The sequence below is a fragment of the Buteo buteo genome, chromosome 16 (assembly GCF_964188355.1).
Source record: "Buteo buteo chromosome 16, bButBut1.hap1.1, whole genome shotgun sequence".
Taxonomy (NCBI): Eukaryota; Metazoa; Chordata; class Aves; order Accipitriformes; family Accipitridae; genus Buteo; species Buteo buteo.
Genome location: NC_134186.1, coordinates 12600411 through 12619288, shown reverse-complemented (window position 1 = coordinate 12619288; position 18878 = coordinate 12600411). Strand labels below are relative to the sequence as shown.

At 41.8% G+C, this 18878-nt stretch overlaps 1 protein-coding gene across 1 annotated transcript in view; it reads right to left on the bottom strand.

Moving 5' to 3' along the window:
- The window catches only part of BRSK2 (BR serine/threonine kinase 2), a 326204-nt gene that overhangs the window by 155128 nt on the left and 152198 nt on the right, over nucleotides 1-18878 (bottom strand). Inside the window, 1 exon segment of the mRNA XM_075047051.1 lies at nucleotides 4967-5061. Within this exon segment, the coding sequence (XP_074903152.1) occupies nucleotides 4967-5061 (95 nt within the window).

The following is an 18878-nucleotide window of genomic DNA, read 5'->3' as shown; positions in this document are numbered from 1 at the left end:
AACCAAGTTACACTAGTCAGTCTGTTTCTGTCTCTGTCTCAGATTTAGCTTCTCCCTGACACTGTTCTGATATTCTTGTAATGATTTCTGTAGACCAGGCCTCCAGTCAACAGCTGAGGACAGCTAGGTCAGCCAATATCACAGTCTTTTGTTTGAAAAGTCTGAAAATGAGGTATTCCAAAGCAAAGATGCTGCTCTGAAGTATTCCCTTCTTTAACTTTGCTTGGGGGAGCCTAAATTTCTGCTTCTGCAGATACCTTGCACAAGCGCCTCTCTTTATGCTCCAGACAGACATAAGTGACTTTTTACAGATTTCAAGGGTGTGATTAGAAATTCACAGCTCCATGGATTTTAAAGCCAGAGAGGCTGTTGCGTTAATCAAGTCAGAGCTAATGCATAGCACGGATCAGGAAACCATCTTCTACTACCTCCTGCTGCAAGTCCAGTGGCTGAAGCTGAACTAGGATCTAGGTTTTAGAAAAACACACAGCAGCTTAAGATGAAGTTCAGTAGTCTTTCAGGGGAAAAACTCACCAGAGCCTCTGGTGGCTTGTTCGAATTAGTAACTTCATCCAGTGGTCAAATAAGCCTAGTATTTCTACATTTAATCTATCAACCTACAGCTTACAACTATTAGTTTCCAATAAGCTTTTTGCCCCCAAGTCTGTAGTATTCTCTATTATCAAATGCCTATCCTCCTTATCAGTATTTGCAGACCATGATTAAGTTATGTCTTAACATGCTTTTTAATAAACTAGGTAGATTTGAGTCCCTTGAGTCCCTCATAAAACATGAGCTCAGATTGTTTACTTGCTCTCTCAGATACTTTCTGAATTGTGCCCATTTGTAAACTTTTTCCTTGAAGAACAGGAACCTCAACCAGACATGCTGCATTTCAGCAGTTTTTGCAACAAAACAATGACAATTATTACACGACTTTCAGTGGCAAAAGGGGAAAAGACAGACAAAAAACGAAGAAATCACAGAATGGAGCAGAAAAGAAGAATGAAAGGAGTTAAAAAGAGGCAAAGTAACAACTGAAAGAAAATAGAGAAGGAAGGAAAGACTCAAAGTAGGACAACGTAGTAAAGAAATAAGTAGCTATTGAAATAGAAGCTCAGGAAGAAGCAAGCGATGATGAAAAGACCATGCAAAGCAGTGTCTATTTACAAGTATGCTTTCAGAAGTTATCTTGGCAGTTCCAAGAGGCTGATGCTCGATCCTGCTACCTATCCCTCCACTCAATTATTTCAGGCAATCAGTGATCTCCGACAGTGATCACTGCATGATCCTCCGTGCTTAAGAACACATACTAACGCCTTTGCAGAATTTTCAGAAGCAGAGCTCATTAGCACCACAAGGCACCAAACCAACCAACCGACCTCCCCGAAACCCACCACTCATGTTTCAGTCAAGCTCCACAAGAGAAACGTGGAAGGGACTGTGTCTCTTCCCATCCCCCACCCTGAAAATACCTGCCTTGCTTCAAGGCCAGCACTGGAGGACTCAGTCAGAAGAAAGAAAAGGCGAACACACACAAAGCACACATATAGAGCTCTGGGCTCCAGTCATCGAACCTGGGACATCTGTGGCTTTCTCAGGATGCCTGAGTATTCAAGTAATTAGTCCAAGGCCAGCTGTGCCCTTCTCGCTCTTCACCCTTTATGCTCCCATTGCTTCTACTAGGAGTGTCTGTCCAAAGAGTATTTTGTCTGATGGATCACCAAAAGAGTAGGTTTTTTGTTGTTTATTCTTTGGAAGGAGGGAGTGGATGAGAACTACCTAGTCAGGCGGTAAAGAGGAAAGGACTCTTCTGAGTATGTCTCATGAGACACCTCAACGTTTCCAAACAAGCTTTTGCCACATCCGAGGAAAGATTTGCTTTAAGCTTTATATTCTGAAGTTATAAACTCCAAACGCTTGTGCTGGTACTGAAAATGCAACCATCAATAGTGAACCTGTCTGTTCAGAAAAGCTTACTGCTTTACAGACACATTCAGCTCTTGTATTCTGGGCCTAATTTCCCTCTCAGCGATCCAGAAATAATTCAGAGAAATTAATGAACCCTATTTCAATCTCAAGATGCTCCCTATAACACACTCGTTTCTGAAATCTTTCTGCCGATTTGTGCTAGAGCAAACTAGAGGTACCGTGGGAGGCAGGTCTCCACATCAGTGGGGGTTACGACAGTGTGGCTGAAGAAACGCAGCTGAAGCTTTTACCAGTTGTGTGAAAGCAGGAGCGAAAACAGAACCAACCCTTCTGTTCTCATCTGTGAAATTACATTTGTAGCTTTGCCCCCAAACCAGGCTCCCAAACAGGCCCAAGCCGGAGCTGGGAAAGGAACACTACTCCCCAGCCTGCGTTTATAAGGGCATGACAAAGCAAAAGGCTCGCGCGTGCATTGAGCAGCCCTGTCCTCTGACAGAGCAGCAAGCGCTTGGATGATACATTTACTGCAGCTTGCGCTGCATCGTGCCTGGCCGTGTATCATCTCCATAGCAGCAGTTCTGCTAATTGAGACCAGCTGCTTCAATTCCAAATTCTTCTCTCCAGAAATATCGATACTACGATGTTATGATTAGAAAGCACTTTACCAAATGCCTCTCAATTCTGCACAGCTCAGATGAAGAGCAGCTGCAGAAGGAAGGGACAGTTCCCTGAACATACAGAATAAAACACTGCAAAAACACTGGAGAAATGAAGGCTATAAGAAGCAAGTCAATATAGAATAATGATGGCAGAGAAAGCAGCCTGCTGTATATGCTTGTGCCTGTCATTTTAGATGTTGAAAAGACTGCGAGCAGACTTCTTCCTTATGCTCTAAGATAAATGGCCACAGCACTGCAGTGTTACAGCTTCATGCGGCAGGTGTGCGTATTTGTCAGATCCAGTTTTTCTGTCCAAGGATGGATTAAAGCAAAATCCATCAATCTGGGCCTGGCTTGGGAGAGTAGCTGCGGTCTTGAATCATTTGGCTCCAGGGACTGTTCTGCACGGCCCACTGGCAAAGAGAGTCATTGGAATTGATAAGCTAGTAGGAAGATTTGCAAAGTAGGAATGCCACCACACCACCACGAGTTGGCTTCACTGTTGGCTATTTCCCTGTGGCTGTTGACTCCATGCAGCAAGCTGTCAGCTGGATGCTTTGCAATGGTCACACTGGGATTGCCAAAAGCTGCAAACATTTTTCCCCTTCGGCCAGGCTGGATAAAGCTGGCTAACAGTACAGTCAATTCCAAACTCACTTAGAAGTCTCAGGCCTTGTCTGTGACCATCAGACACAAGGCACTCCTGAAAAGACATCTGGTTACCGAGTTTATGGAAGAACTGGGCAAACCACTTCAATCCCATCTGTTGTTCCAACCTCCTGAGCACAGAGAACAGAATCCTTGAAAGGGAAAATGTCACCAAGAATGGTCTGAAATGAGAATCATGACACAGCACGTGGTTTCCTCCTGAGAAGGATGCTGTACAATCTTACAGAAAACATGGCACACTTCAGCATGTGGCCATGTAAACAAGGGCCTAACACACCGTTTCACTACTCAGATTTCATACTACAACTGAGGTAATGCAACACAACTAAAGCAGAGAGATCACTTTGCTATGCTAAGTGATTTTCCTCCTACTCTAAAAATCAATGAAGTAAATAAAATGCTTTATACAGATACCAGACAGTGTCTCTCAATAAACAAAATGCTCATGTTTTTTAAAAAATATTCCTACTATGTTACTCTGGAAAATATTCAAAATGTTTAGAGTCTCATTCAGATTTTACCACTTACACACTTTGCTTTCATTGCATTCCATTCATCCGCTGAATCTCCCTTTAAAATTGCAGTTTTCTTACCTATTTTGCTTTCTAACTTTTGGTCTGTATTAGAAGACTGTTTGAATCCACAGCACTGCAGGAGAGGGAATACTTCAATGAAATTCCAGTAAGTCTGAACACATTACAATTGAATATAAACTTTAAGAATCCTTCTCTGACAAAAATAAACTCACCGTATGCGTAACGTTCACTGACTACATATCCCTTTAGCCTCCATTTTCTTTCTGCTCCTAGTAAGGTTGCTATACTTACTTGTGCTGGGAAACAGCTGACACAGAAGTACATATAAGAAATAGCAGTGTAAAGATATATGCTCCATGTGCTTAATAGGGAAGTTACGTCAATAAAGTGCTCTATGCTGCATGCAGACCTGTTAGCGTCATCTGCAAGTGACAGCTTGATGGAATTCTGTTATTGCAGTGCAGTTGTGTTCCCTCCCATCAAGCTGAATTTAGCCCTTCCAGTCACCAAATTACATGAATAAACTTCTATGCATATATTTATTTTATTTTTAGTTTTCCAAGATCAGTCAATGACACTCATTGTAAGGAGACCGATATCACAAGACTAGGTAAAAAATGAATTAAGCTCTTCTGAACACTACAGTCATTGGGACCATCAGGACAGACACTTTGATGGTTTCCAGTGGCACAGCTCTGTGGATTGTTAACAGAACTACAACAGCTTTAAACACTCACGGACCTTGGCGCATCTGATGATAATGAACCCATGCAGCAGAGCAAGCAGTAGGAGTATTCAAACAACAGATTTGCCAGCCTCTCTTAAATCTCTTCCTGCTGACATTTGTACACCTCAGTTTGCAATGTATCGCAACTATTATGCACTGCTGCAGTGGTGGAAGTCAGATGCCCAACACACATCAGTCCCACCAGAGAAGCGACAACTCTGCAGCTGACCGTTTATTTTGTTCACAAAGCACGGGCATACTCCCATTTAATTTCAGCTGCCCTAGCCTCCCCCATAACTAAATTATTGTTATTATGCTCCACATAATCCTGGTACTGACAGGGATGTTTGTTATACATAATTAAAAATATTAATTTTGCATGGAACAGAAGACACAGAGCCAAGAACTTAATGTTTTTTTTAAATCTCCCATTAGAAAATTACCTTCATTAGCACCGACTCGCTGAGCTTCTCTCTGTTGACAATTTTTATCGCGACCTTCTGACACGTGACACAGTGAACCCCCAACTTCACAAGCCCTGCAGGAGAAACAGAGCAAAATAGAAAGGAAGGATTGGTTAGAAAGAGTCACTGTTGAGATTTTTTGCGATTAGTACGCCACCCAGCAGTTGGCAACTTATATGCAAACAAATTTCCACTAGTCTCTCCTCCAGCCAGATAAGGTCTTGTGAGTAATGAAGACCTTGCAGCCCACATGGTGACCATTTGGCAGGGAAGCCACCAACATCCTTAACACTGCTGCAGTTTCTGCCATTAAAGCTGTGTTTTTGTTGAAGCACTGTATTCCAGCTCTCACCACTCAAAGTGTATTCTAGCAGTAAGAAGTAAACTTCTGCCAATTTAACCACACTAGGCTAAGCGCTTTTGCCAATGCCTGATATCAGCGAAAGCTCCGAAGTCAACAAAACTAGATGGTCAAAGGTCTGCAGTGTAGACATGGCCCCTACGTTTTTCTAGCTCCTTCCAAAGCTTTCATGATCATAATAAAAAGGTACTTAATTATGCTTTCCCTTACTGTTTTAATTTACCCTGCTGTATAAAGTTAACACTGTGATGAATGCTGTTGTGGCATGGAGGAACATCAACATATGCTGATGCAATTCTAAGTTCTTCTTATTTGTTATTATTTACTATATCCTTGTCCTCAAACAAGTTAGAGTGCTGTTAAATGATTATATTGGCAAAAGGATATGGATGTCCAATACAGAATCAGGATGCCTGAGCTATCACCAAAATATGGAACAAAACCCCAAGAATTAAAAGAAAGAGGTAAGTAACACACATGAAGCATTATCTTCTGCAAAACTTTGATCTAAATCTGCTGACTTGCCTGAAAGTACATAGAGATATCTCCCACAAGTGAGTTTAAGATGGTCCCTAAGCTCTCAACTCTATTGCCATTATTAAGAAAACTTGTACCTGGAAAAATTGTCAAGTGAGATCTTGTTTGATTCAGCTTTTACTCTTGTCAGACAGGTCCGTGCAGCACAACACCCAATAGGCTGGATCCCATCCCACTCCACACACAGTATGCCAAATTGCCATTTAGTCTGATTCAGTTATAACTGAAGTATAATGGCACTTCCCCGGTGTCACTGAGACCTGCTGGGCTTCGCAGAGCATTTACGAGCAATGACATGCATAACAAGAAAAAGCGTAGCTCTGCTTGCAGCTCCTAGGCTGGGTTGCAGTTAAGATTCTCACCCCATCGTGTGATGCAAACCACAAAGCCAAAGACGTTGCTTTATCTGCAAATTGAACACAACATAAGTGCAGTCCAGTGAAACAATGAATACAGGACTTCACACTTCCTATCAAGGGATGAATATATAGACTATTGCCTTACTACAAACTGTCCCCAGTGAAGTGAACTGGAGTTTCATCAGAGACTCCAGCAGTCTCCTGCAGATACTTGTCCACCTTTTTGTTACACAGTTATTCATAAATTTGGAACCATTAATCACTGGCTATTATGCTGAGAAATAAACTCCTGACTTGCTTCCAGTCACATCTCTTTTATGGCATGCTCAAGTGTTCTGGATATTTCTAGTCACATAATTTCTCAGTCTCATCTGGTTAAATGCTGACATCCTTACTTTCAGCTATGACATAAACAAGTCACAAAAATTAAGAATGCAGCACACTGACAAATCCATTTGAAACTGTGTATAGCAATAGACTGTCCTCTGCCTGAAGTGGCTGAGAAGCACATCTGGGGGAAGATGCTGTGATGCCCAGCCAATCCTCACTCTTATATCTGAATTTTGTCTATTCAACAAATTTATAATATTACCCATAGCACTACTGGCTCTATGTTCACCGTTCATAGCAGCTGCAGCCTTACTTATGCTTCTTCTCTTTGGCTTTGTTCTGTGTTTGGATAGTGGTTACTTGGCACCACCTTGTTGAAAGTGTGCACAGTTTCAATCTGTGCTGATTGCTTCCTTCCTGCTTCCAGCACCAATCACAGCTCTACAGCACAACCACATTGCTCTTTACATCGCTCTTAGTTACTCTGAAATCTTGGCAGAACTTCTAGCTCAGTCCTTTCTATCTAGACTCCCAGGATCTGTGGCACAGTGCTGTACTGTAACATGCTGCAGACTAATTATTTTCAGAGGTCAATAAAGGTGACAAACAACTGCTCTCTGTAACTGGGTCCTTCACCCAAAAGAAAATATAAAGGCTTCTGGTATCTCACACTTCAGGGTTTGATTTCAGATGTTGCTGCTCCCAAATCAAGACGTCCGTCCCACTGAACCTGGCTGATCTGTAAACTATTTTTCCTTTGTCCTCCCTGAAGCACCCTGTCATCGAGTCATAGAAGGGTTTTAACCATAAACTTCTGGGACACCACCATGCTGTACATGCAGTCTTCACAGTGTCCTCTGTCATTCTGGCTACTAACCTATCACAGAAACTCCAAAATTAAGATTAAACCATTCTGTTTACTCCAATAAAAAAGTTAATCAACTGTTAGAAGACACTTCACACCCTGCAAAAATCACGCTGATACTGAATCACACCAATTTTATATTGAATTAATTTCATCAACCTCAATAAGTCATTCTTGATTTATACCACAGTACCAGAGGACAGAATGAGAAAACACATGTGAGATTTAATGCATTTTTCCTCTTCTCCTGATTTGCATTATAAAAATCAAGAAAAAAAAATGCACTATCACCACTGTCTGTTTTGTGGAGATAGAACTTTAAGACAACCTTCTGAACAGTCCAAGATAGCACTTTTCACTGTATTAAATTCACTGAATATAATTTTAGGATAAAAATAAAACATGTCGCTCTGCCTTGCCTCCTCCCCCCTCCCCTAGCCACTTCCTTTTGACATTGACATGCTAGCCTAACCAAAAAAAAATCCCTCTTAGTAAGTCCATCTATAGGATAAGGCCTTCCTGCTACTACGAGGAAATCCCAATTGAGCTTGGGCAGGAAGGGCTTGTACTCAGGACTTCTGTTTGTGTGTATAACTACTCGGAGATGACTTAATGGGGATTTGAACTCCTGATGCTTAGGAATTCCTTTTACTGACACAGAGAACATAAACCATTCAAGATGTATTATATACCTGCACAATGACAGACCTTTAGAGACAATAAGAAGCAACTATGTCACTAAACTGCTGAGCTATTATTGAAATGAAGTGGCAGAAATGCCCACTGAGAAACAAGTGTCCAAGGTGCATTTACAGGGTTGTGAAAGAGGCTGTGGATCTTTTAGATTTTCCTCTCCTGTATATGCAGCTGTTAATGAGCACCTCGAATCTACAGCAAACCTCCAATACAAACATGTCAGTAAGTTAGGTATGTACTTGTAAAGCTTATCTATACGTTCAGGACAGCACAAGTACCTGTGTGGTCCCCAAAGGAATACGTATAAGGCTGCCGCTAGGAGGATGTTTTGCACTGGCTTGACTTAAAGCAAGTCTGCCAGGCAACAAAATAGAGTTTGAACTTGTCAGCTTCATAAGTAATTAACCCCTCAAATGCAGGCAAGTAACCATCATGATTTTTAAAGTTAACTCTGGTCTGTCCTGGCAGAAAATCTACAATGCTGTGGGAATCAAGCACTTCAAGTTTCCCCCAACCACCCACATAGCTGTCACAAACACTCGCTCCTTCAGGCACACTTCAGATTTCCATCCATAGGTGGTTCCTGGGGGCTCATGGGCAGTGACGTGCTGGGCTTTCAAATAGGCTGTTACATCCTCTGAGCTGCAAACATTGGGCTGCTTTTGTTCTTGGCCACTGAACTGCACCAGAACTAGCCTTATAATTTCAGGTTGGGGAGTAAAGAAAACATGAAAACGCTGAAAAGCAAGGGGATGTGTAAGCTAACATTGTCTTTTCATTTATAATTAAAAGTCATGATTTGAAAACCAATGAGCATGAGGAACCCCAGATGACACAAGGGCAAGATGCCATTCAAGGAAGAAGAGCAAAGGGAAGTGTACAGGCCTGACACAGCCTAATGCTGCACTGACCTGCTAACAACCATGCCTGCTCATTCTGCTGCTGGTAAACTCCCATTCTGCAGACACTTAAAGATACACAGATCTTTTCTGAAAAGGACAGGAGCTTATGTGATGAGCAAGGGACAGATTTAGATCAGCTGGACAGACAGGCAGCCCATCGTGAAGCAGTACAGAGAGGTGTCCTTTATTTTACCCAAGAAGAATGTACTGTGGGGATGGAGAAACAAAAGCTTCCCTCCAGCTGAAACAATATATTCATTGTGAACCCATGATCACAGCAAGTCATCTCCGTGGCTCATCTTGTAACTGGCATTCACCTCCCTGACTTTTCAGCCAATGACAGGATTTCCGAAAAGGCTGATTTACTTTTGCCTTGAATTCTGTGTAGCAATTTTCTCTACCACAGACTGAATAAAACACTAAGAGTTCAGAGTTGGTGCTATTTCATATCCACTTTACAGTTGTGTAAATAGCAGCATGAGGGAACACAACTATGGGTAGTAACACCTTACTAATGATCCTGTTGTTACAACTCTTCATGAGAGAAAGAAATGTTCTGGGAACAAGAGAGAACTGTTTTTCAATCCTATCCAAACTTGGAGTCTGCCAAAGACACTAGTCTGAATGAAATTATCATTTTGAGAGAGAGAAACTAATAAATAAGGAAACAACACTGTTGTTTAAATACAGCACTTATGGTATACTCATTGTTAATGAATAACGTTTCCACAGTCTTTCAGAAATGTTAAACACAAGTAACCCATTATGCTGATTTTTAACCATAAGGCTCATAACTACTTCAAGAAGTGGAATAAAAATTAGGTATATTTGCTACATTTAATACGTATGATTCTTCCAATGGTAAATGGAGGTCTTTCATTTTCTTTTAAAATAAAACCAACCCAATGCCCTATTTGTAAGTATCGTTGAACTTCTGTAGTAGGCAAACTAGCCACTGATCTCAAAAGATCATCTGCATGTTGCTTGCTCTTCATTTCACTTCAGAGCACGTTGTCAAAAAACTTCTTAAAAAATCTGAGCGGAAAGGCCTGGTCTGGCCCATATTATCTATTTTGGCTGGATGAGCAATAAAAGGAATGTCTAGAGAGAAATATCACTCCTCTGTTAACTTGAGTTAGTTAATTGCCAATTAATTCAAGTCAATGAATACTCTGCAAATGTTAATCTAGGCACTACAGGACACAAACATTTGTGGTTTACTTCAGGGCTCAGGCTAGTACTGGTAACAAACCACCTGGATTAAAGGAGGAGCAAAAATCTTATGCTGAACAAACTCAAGTACACTGTTTTTTAAAAAGCTTAGTGTGTGTACACCGCTGCTGCATATGAGCTTTGTACATATGATCTTTATATACAAGTAATGTAATTTAACCCCACAAATTGGAGGCTGCTGTTATAAATCTTTAAAGTATGGATGCTCATTCCTGAAAACTACATGCACTAGCATTTGCAAGATCTGCAAACCTTCAAGGATGCCAGTTTAGAAAATCAACCCTTAAAGCAAACAAAAGCATTAACACAACTCAAGTGGAACATAGGACAATACTTAAAATGTAATATTCTTGCTCTTTATTCTCAACAGTTATCTTCACAAACACTGTAGTTTCAATTAGGGTTAAATCAGTTCAGTTACAGTGTCTAACTCTGCTGACTGCAGTGAGGTTGCTTTAGATCTACAACAGTGGAAAATGGATTAAAATTTGGCCCACAGCAACATGATTTCCATAGCAGTAAAATAAGGATAATAACACACACTTACTTACCTTGCAAGGGCAGTAGAAGGATTAACTGATTAATCCTTACAAAGAATGTTGGAAAGGGATCTAAACCCTATGCAAGTTTTACATATTACAACCAGGAAAACTGCATCTTAAATACAACCTGGAAAGAAAGCTCTAGATAATTTCTTATTAATAGCTTCCATTTCATTTCCCAATTCTTTTAGTGCATACATTTCTGGTCTCCAACAACGTGCATCTTATGCTCTTCTTAGTTGCACTGGAAAGAACTTTGTTACTGAGCATCCTACTTATGGAAACCAATAATTGCCCTTAATTACTCAGTCTTCTCATTGAACAGATGTTTATTTTTCTATAGCAATTGTTATCTCTAATTATTGCGTTTAAAATAAACAGAGCCTTCTATCAAGTGACAGGCAAATTATATGGTTTCAATTTATAATTGCATATGGGGAAAGGAGGTATAGGGTTGTCTAGAAATCTAAAAGGATGAAGACGGAGCTAGCCATGTTGGTAATGAAATAATTTGACCATGGGTTCTACAGAGAGATTCTAGTGCTACAAGGCTGTTCTGAGGGCTCGTGCAATAACTGTTTCTAAATTGAATAAACTGTAATTACAGTAGGACTAAAGCCAGAGTTCAAATGCTTAGCAGGAGCATGGAAGGAGATGTTCATCAGTGCCGGGATTCACATGTATCAGCTCAGAGCACAGGGAAGCTGCACACTAAATTGCTATAGCCTACATTTATCGTCCTGAGCTAAGACCACTGTCAAATGTACACTGGCTCGGCCAGCCGAAGGGACACACTCCTCAGCTCAGAGATTGGTGAGAACAATGCATCAGCTCAGATGTGACTGGATCCACATGCCTGATATTAGAGAACAAGAGACACAGACACGTATATATATACACATCAGCTCACCAGGAGCAGGTTTTACACTGTATGCCTCAGAGATTATGGTAGGATCATCCTCCAAGCTCAGCAGGATCAAAACACACAGAACCAACATCACCTCTATTGATTTTTATCTTGGTCTCTTTCTTACAATATTTCATAAATCAATACTTCTCAGAAACCCTTTGTGCCCCCTGAATATAGCTAAGAACGTGCCTGTTGAGTCCTTTTGACATGCTCTCTTTCCCATCTTACCATACACACTCATGTGCCTAAAGAGGCCCCCTCAGGGAACCAGGATGCAAACCTTGATGGGCACACTGGATGCTGCTTTTGTAAAATGCCATTATTTCATCAGCCAAACTCTTGAAGTCCTCTGGGATGTCTCAGCAGCTTGTGATGTCTAGCGTGCTGAGCTCCTATTTCAGATCAAGTCTTTGTTCCCGTATAAAAACACTTGGGAGACTAGGCTTTGCTGCCACAGGAGAAGTGCAGACTCTAGCTTCCAAAGTGTACATCTGAAAGCATTTGGGCAGCACCACCACCCCCTACAGACAGGGAAAGAGAAGAGTGGTTTCATTGTTTTCAAATCAAAAAGATAAATTAAAATATAATAGATCTTTCCATTGATGCACCAGAAAAAAATTCTCTTTTTTACATCTCTGGATGAGTATTGGGAAAACTCTGCTTTTGCCCACAACTCTCCTAGTCAAAAGCTTTTCTTTCCACTTTCTAAGAGCTGTACATCTCTTTGAAAAACTCTTCTTGAGGAATGACGAGATCCATGTCCCCCTTCAGACTTCATTAATCCTTTGTCAGGAGATGACCAAAGATCCCATTTTCAGGTATAGCAGGAAGCCACTACAGTTCAGTCTATCCTGCCTAAGACATCTTTCAGAAAACATGTCGCTATAATTAGGTAACATCTGGGTAATGAGCCACAACATCCCAGCTTGGTCCAGTGATCTACTGAGAAGGGCTGATGCACTAAAAAGGAGGGAACACAGTGCCGCAGAGAAACAGGAGGTGAGGAAGGAGGAGGGGCAACAGCAGATAAACTGCTCTTCACTTGTGCTTTTAGCTGATGTTAATCCCATTTTCTATGCTCATTTCTTACATGTCCCCTTCTTCACCACACCTTTCCACCCTCCCTCCATCACAAAGTCTTCACATCCTTTTGACTCTCCCATCAGCCAGGATTGTTTCAGCTAGGTTATATGTGTATTAAGAACTTAATTAAAAAGAGGGGTTATCATGGAAAACCTTTATACAGAAGACAGAGGTCATGCTCTTCACAAGATTAGGCTCACCACAGAACACTTCATCTAGCCAGCTCCGTGCTGATACAGCTTACTCTGCCCTCTGACATCTCTTAATCACCCACTGACAGATTCCTAACAGGATTTTCACTGACTGCCGACATGCTGCACTTCAGTAACAGCTCAAGAAGTGATTTGGATTAACTATACGTGCACCCATGCTACGAACAAGGCGCGAAACAGCAAGTCACAAGCACACACAGCACATCGTAATTCCCATGAATTCCAGAAGAGCTTGCTGATGGCAGTGAGGTATGGCCATACACAGCCAGAGGAGAAATGCAGTGGATAGCCACTCATACATTGTTCTACAGCTACAAGATTCTTTTTTCCAAGGACAAATTGTTCTATACCCAGTAGAACTAATAGGGGCTGATCTCTTGCAGATCCACACCCTAAATTTCATTTCATTATCCACCACAAAACCCTAGATCCTCCTCATGTTCCCTAATGAGATCTCCAAGTCCCATCCCAACAGGTCCTCATCACATCTATGGACATCCTACTTCCCTCCACCATGTCATAATGCCTACGATTTCCTCCCACACCTCTACCCCCACTGTCTCTAGCTTCTTATGTCTCCTGCACAGTATCCTGCAGTAACACTCTCCACAGTTTTACCCATGTGTCCTGCGTTTGACTTATCACTTGCATAGTTTCCTTCCATGTAGCTTACTCTCTCCTTTCTCCTACGTAGAAGACAACAGATGCTGTGGCTAGTCCAGACCTGTGAGCACATCGTCCTGTTCGTTAACCAGCATCTACCAAACAGAATATCTAACACCTGAGTTTCCTTATATTTCTCTCTCAGATTTGGTTCTCTCACCAGTACTCAGTCAACAGCATCCAACAAAGCCTGAAAGGACCACCTTTGAAAGATTTTTGAGACTTTGAGACCTTTATGTTAATGTCATTCCATTTATTTACATGGAGGTACTCCCACCATACACTATCATGTTATCACATACAAGAGGAAAATCAGGCTGGGGTTCAGGTAAGAGCACAGTAGGGATACCTCATCTTCCCTGTTCTACATTTGGCTCCCATGGTATGGCCCTAGACCTTTTCCAGGTGATACTGAGACCTCCCAAGAGGGTATTGGGCTGTGGAATTTAAATCCTGTTGAGTTAATGCCTAAGTTCAAACCTCTCTGAATTGCTAATGCAGTTCCTCTTACTGTAGTTTCAGACTTCTTGAGTTTCTGTTTGGAAGCATTGTATCTGGATTATTTATTAAAAAAAAAAAAAAAAAAGAAGTTAATGTGGCTTGCTAGTGAAACAAGGTTAATATAGACACCCTGCATGTCTAGCTGTCCACATACCCTCCATCTCCAACAACTTTGGATCCCACTGGCCAACACCAACTAAATTCAACAATGAGCCTTCAGTAACAGGTTCCACAAAATTCAGCAGCTGGCTACAGAGAGACCTTTTTAAGTCGCCCCAGTATGGAAAAGGTAAGGACACAGATTAGCCTTCAGTCATTCAGTCTGGCTAAGAGAAAATGCCTTGCTGGTCAGTCAGCATACGAATACACTTCTGAGCAGAGCCCAATTGTACTGCCTTGGCTGCAGGTTAGACAAGGGGACAGGGGAGGGGGATGGAGAAGGGGCAGCCCTGAAGATATTGGAGGGGCAAGAGGTCAAGGGGAAGGCCTGGGGACTTGTAACAGCAGACTTAGGGGCCTACAGAACTCAGCTCCATAGAATGAAATGGAAAGAAGTAATTTTAATAAGATTCCGGTATTTTCACATGACTCTTACAGCCCTACATGTGGGCCTACGTAGTCTCAGTTTGAGCAAATGTTTTAAGTGCTTCCTGTCCTCCATAGTGGGTTGTGTGCATTATAAAACTATGAGGGCAGAGATCTCATGATACAATTGTAACAGACTGCTTTTCCCCTTTTGCAATATGTCCCTCTGTAAAAAGTGTAGGAAATACCATGTTTTCTTAATTATACTGAACATGAGAAACCCCAAGCCTCTAGCTTAGAACAATGGGAAGAAAGACCATTTGAAAACTCATTTCTGGTTTAAAAAAATAGGGAAGTCACAGCAAAAGAATTAAAGGTCAGAAAAATTAGACTATTATCATTTTAATGAACAGAAACAGGCATATTAAAAAAAACAATTTTCAAAAGTATTTCCTTTAATGTGAGAATAATGGCTCAGGTCACAGCATGGAGCTGAAAGCATTTATCGACTTCTACACCAAGAAGAACAGGAGCTGCCTGCTCATGTAGTACAAACTTCACTACAGCTGGTTCACTGTGTTCCTTACAGAGAGGAAAGCAGGGGGTCAAATTCAATACACGGTTATAAAAAAGGCCCAAGCACCTCATTAATTTAAGGTAAGGTTTATGAGAAACAATGTAATACCTAGAGAGCATGGTCAGCTGTGCCTCCACAAAAAAGAAAGAAAATAAAGTGAATTTAATTTCCTTTCAAAAGAAAGGTGGTTGGATAAATACAAACACGCACATTGCAACCCACCTTCTGATACCAGCTTCATCACTTGTGGGTGATGAAATTCATACCACAGTGGCTAAGGCTAAGTATGTCCTGAAATAGAGTTCAATTTCAAACTCAAACAGGAACTGTTGATTATAAAAGGAGAGTGGCATGAGAACTGTGCTATCAAAACACATCTTTGTGTCACGTTTCTGTTCCAGGATTTCTATGCAACAACCCCTGCCTGGGTTGCTGGAAGATCCCACAGTGAATTTTTCTCTTCTGGAAGAATTCACTGGAGAGGATGATAAACAACCCCATGGGTCTGATCTAAAGCCCACTGAAGTAAACGCCAAGGCTCATCTGTTTCAGGAATTTGCAGACCAGTTTCTTCATCAGCAGCTTACCGCTATCCAAACCTTCCTTCCTCTAATGGGTGTTGCTGTAGAGAATGAGATGGAAGTGATGAAAGATCTGGCTGTAGAAGACCTTACAGCTATGCCAGAACCAGCTGTTCTTAACAGTTACAAAGTATACAACTCCCTGTATGTATGTGTTAACTATCACTAAGGCAAAACAAATCTGCAGGCATTATTATTCTTGAATCTACAGCACCTTTTATTGCACTGCTCCCCCACACAGGAAAGGGTTCTGCCTTTACTCAGACTGGTAATTTCTTAGTATCAGCATAAAAGCCTTAAATTAGGCTCCCCACAAACACTAGCTCAAGGCCAGAGCCACAATAAAGAAGGGTAAAGAGTGGACGAGTTTTCTAGATGCCAAAAGAGAATCTCATCCCCAGGGGTTTTTCTCTGATTGCTTTCTATTCTACTAATAATTGCATTTCTTGGCCCCACACAGTTAGCATGAGGTGCCAGAAGACTCAGGAAGGTTCAGTCAAAAAAAACTCTTTAAGAAGAAGGACAAGTTTTAAGCCTGGACAAGTACATAGAAATAAGCAAAAGACCAATAAGCATCTTCGCCCTATAAGCAACAAAGTTTGGGCAAAAGTTAAAAATACCATCCCTCAAGAACCAACACTCCCACAGGTGGACCCAGTTTTCCCCACATGTACACTAGTGTGATCCCATTGGCTTCCTTGGAATTATTCCCAATACTCACCGACCGAGAAGAGCCGCAGCCCTCCCAGCCTCTCCAAGGAGGTGACACAACACAGCGCAGGCTACAAACAACAGCCACAGAGGAGCTCAGCGTTGACTCAGTCACTCACGCTCAGAAGAGGAGGCAGCTCAGAAATAATTGAGATTGCTGTGCCCGTTCAGTGTCCTGACATACACAGGGGATAAACGTGCTAAGATAATACAGTACTACCCCGCAATAACGGCATTAGACAAATCACATATCACTTTCTGCAAAGCCACTGGCCTTAAGGGATACTGCCAGTAAAGAGCATAGAAAATACTGTCTTGTCCTTATGAACATTACACACACTTAAGTTCTTTGGCTTTGTATTATGAACTCCTAAATGACTAGAAACCGCTGATATTCTTTACTCGTACTGTGGGGTCAGGCCACTCGCACGTTAAGGCTATAGCCAAGTTGCACAGGGTGAGGTACGAAAGAGTCTTTCCCTGAACATAAGAATCATCAGCAAATGAATAGCATTTATCTGGCAGGACAGATATCCCACAGAAACATTTTTTGTCTGTGACCCTCTGTGCTTAAGACACTAAAGATTAGAGGTTGCAGTCCAAATCTTATTAGGGAATAATTTAAAAAACTCTCAGCAAGGATGGAAAAAGACTTTTAAAAGAGAATCAGGAACTCTATCAAAGGTCAAATATAGGAAAGCCTTAGTCTTCAGAGATGCCAAGTCCAATTCTGGTAACTCAATCTGCAGACCAATGAGCATGGTTTGGTCAGCTGGACAAACAAAACCAGTATGGCTAACACCGTGAGCTAGAGCAACCTGTGTAATGTCACAAAATGGTGCAACAGCACTGCCATATGCACAGTATCTGCTTCCTGAGATCCAGATCAGGTCCATGAGGCCTCCTGCACAAGGAGACTGGCTACACACATTAGAAACCGGAGTGCCTGAAAGCATGTGTGTACTGTGAGCCTTACCAACAGTAGTGTGTAGCAGATTCAGCCCCACAGATTTCAGCTGCAGAAGGACCTGCCCTAAGTTTCCTGAGGGACCATTTTTACTTGCAGATACAAGACTTTAAACACTAGATCTCTTCCCTTCCCTTTCATGGTGATAGAAGACACAGCAAGCTCCAGGAGATATGACAGAAACACAGAAAGAGAAGCTTACTTCTCAGATAAGGTTTCTCTAAACAGAGGCTTATATTCTAGTTGCAGTTGAGAAAACCAGAACTGAGAAAGAGCAAAGGTGCTCCCCTCCAGCCAGATTAAACGGAATTAAGGCAAATCTGTGGCGTTGTGTGATTACAAGTTGTCAAATATGATGGAGAATCCCTCTGCCCGCAGGATCAACAGTAAATCCCACTAATAACTACATGAAGAAGCCTAAAATAAAGGTTCTTTCGAAAAACTTTAACTCTCTTCTCTGCAGTATACTCTACTCAAAATCTACCTCTGCAGCTGTATGTGAATGTTTCTGTGTACTTTACTTAATGCTGTACTGGGTAGAGAAGGTGCCTTCTGAAAGCAGAGGCACAACCAGGTGAGTGAATAATAGAGCAGGAACTTCCAGACTGCACTTCGTGGCAGTGCACTGGAACCAGCATAAAGAAAATCAGAGCAACAGATGGCCAGTTATTTAGCAACAGGGTTAAAGAAACAAATCAGGTCTTCTCTAAACTTGCTGCCTGATTTGTGCTAGTGGTCCAGAATCCACCTCTGAGGAGAAAAGAAAAAAAAATAAAAAATCTAGAATCTGCTGTTGGTTACAGCGTCACAGAATCACACAGGCTGGGAGGGACCTCTTGAGATCATCTAGTCCAAGCCCCTGCTCAAGCAGGGGCAGCTAGAGCAGGCTGCCAAAGACCATGTCCAGCTGGGTTTTGAATACCTTCACAGATGGAGACTCCATAACCTCTCTGGCTACCTGTTCCATTGTTTGACCACCCCCACAGTAAAAAGTGTTTTCTTGTGTTCAGACTGAATTGTGTTTCTATTGCCTCTTGTCCTGTCAGTGGGCACTACTGAGAAGATTCAGCTCCCTCTTCATTCCCTCCCATCAGGTATTTATTTACATTGATGAGGTCCCCTTGAGCTTTTTCACCCAGCTGAATAGTCCCAGCTCTTATCTTACAAGAGATGCTTCAGTCCCTTAATCTTTGTGGCCCTATCCTGGATTCGTTCCAGTAAGTCCATATGTTTCTTGTACTAGGGGAAGCCCAGACTAGATGTAGTTCTCCAGTTAGGGCTTCATCAGCGCTGAGCAGAGGGGAAGGATCGTTTCCTTTGATCTGGTCGATCCTGT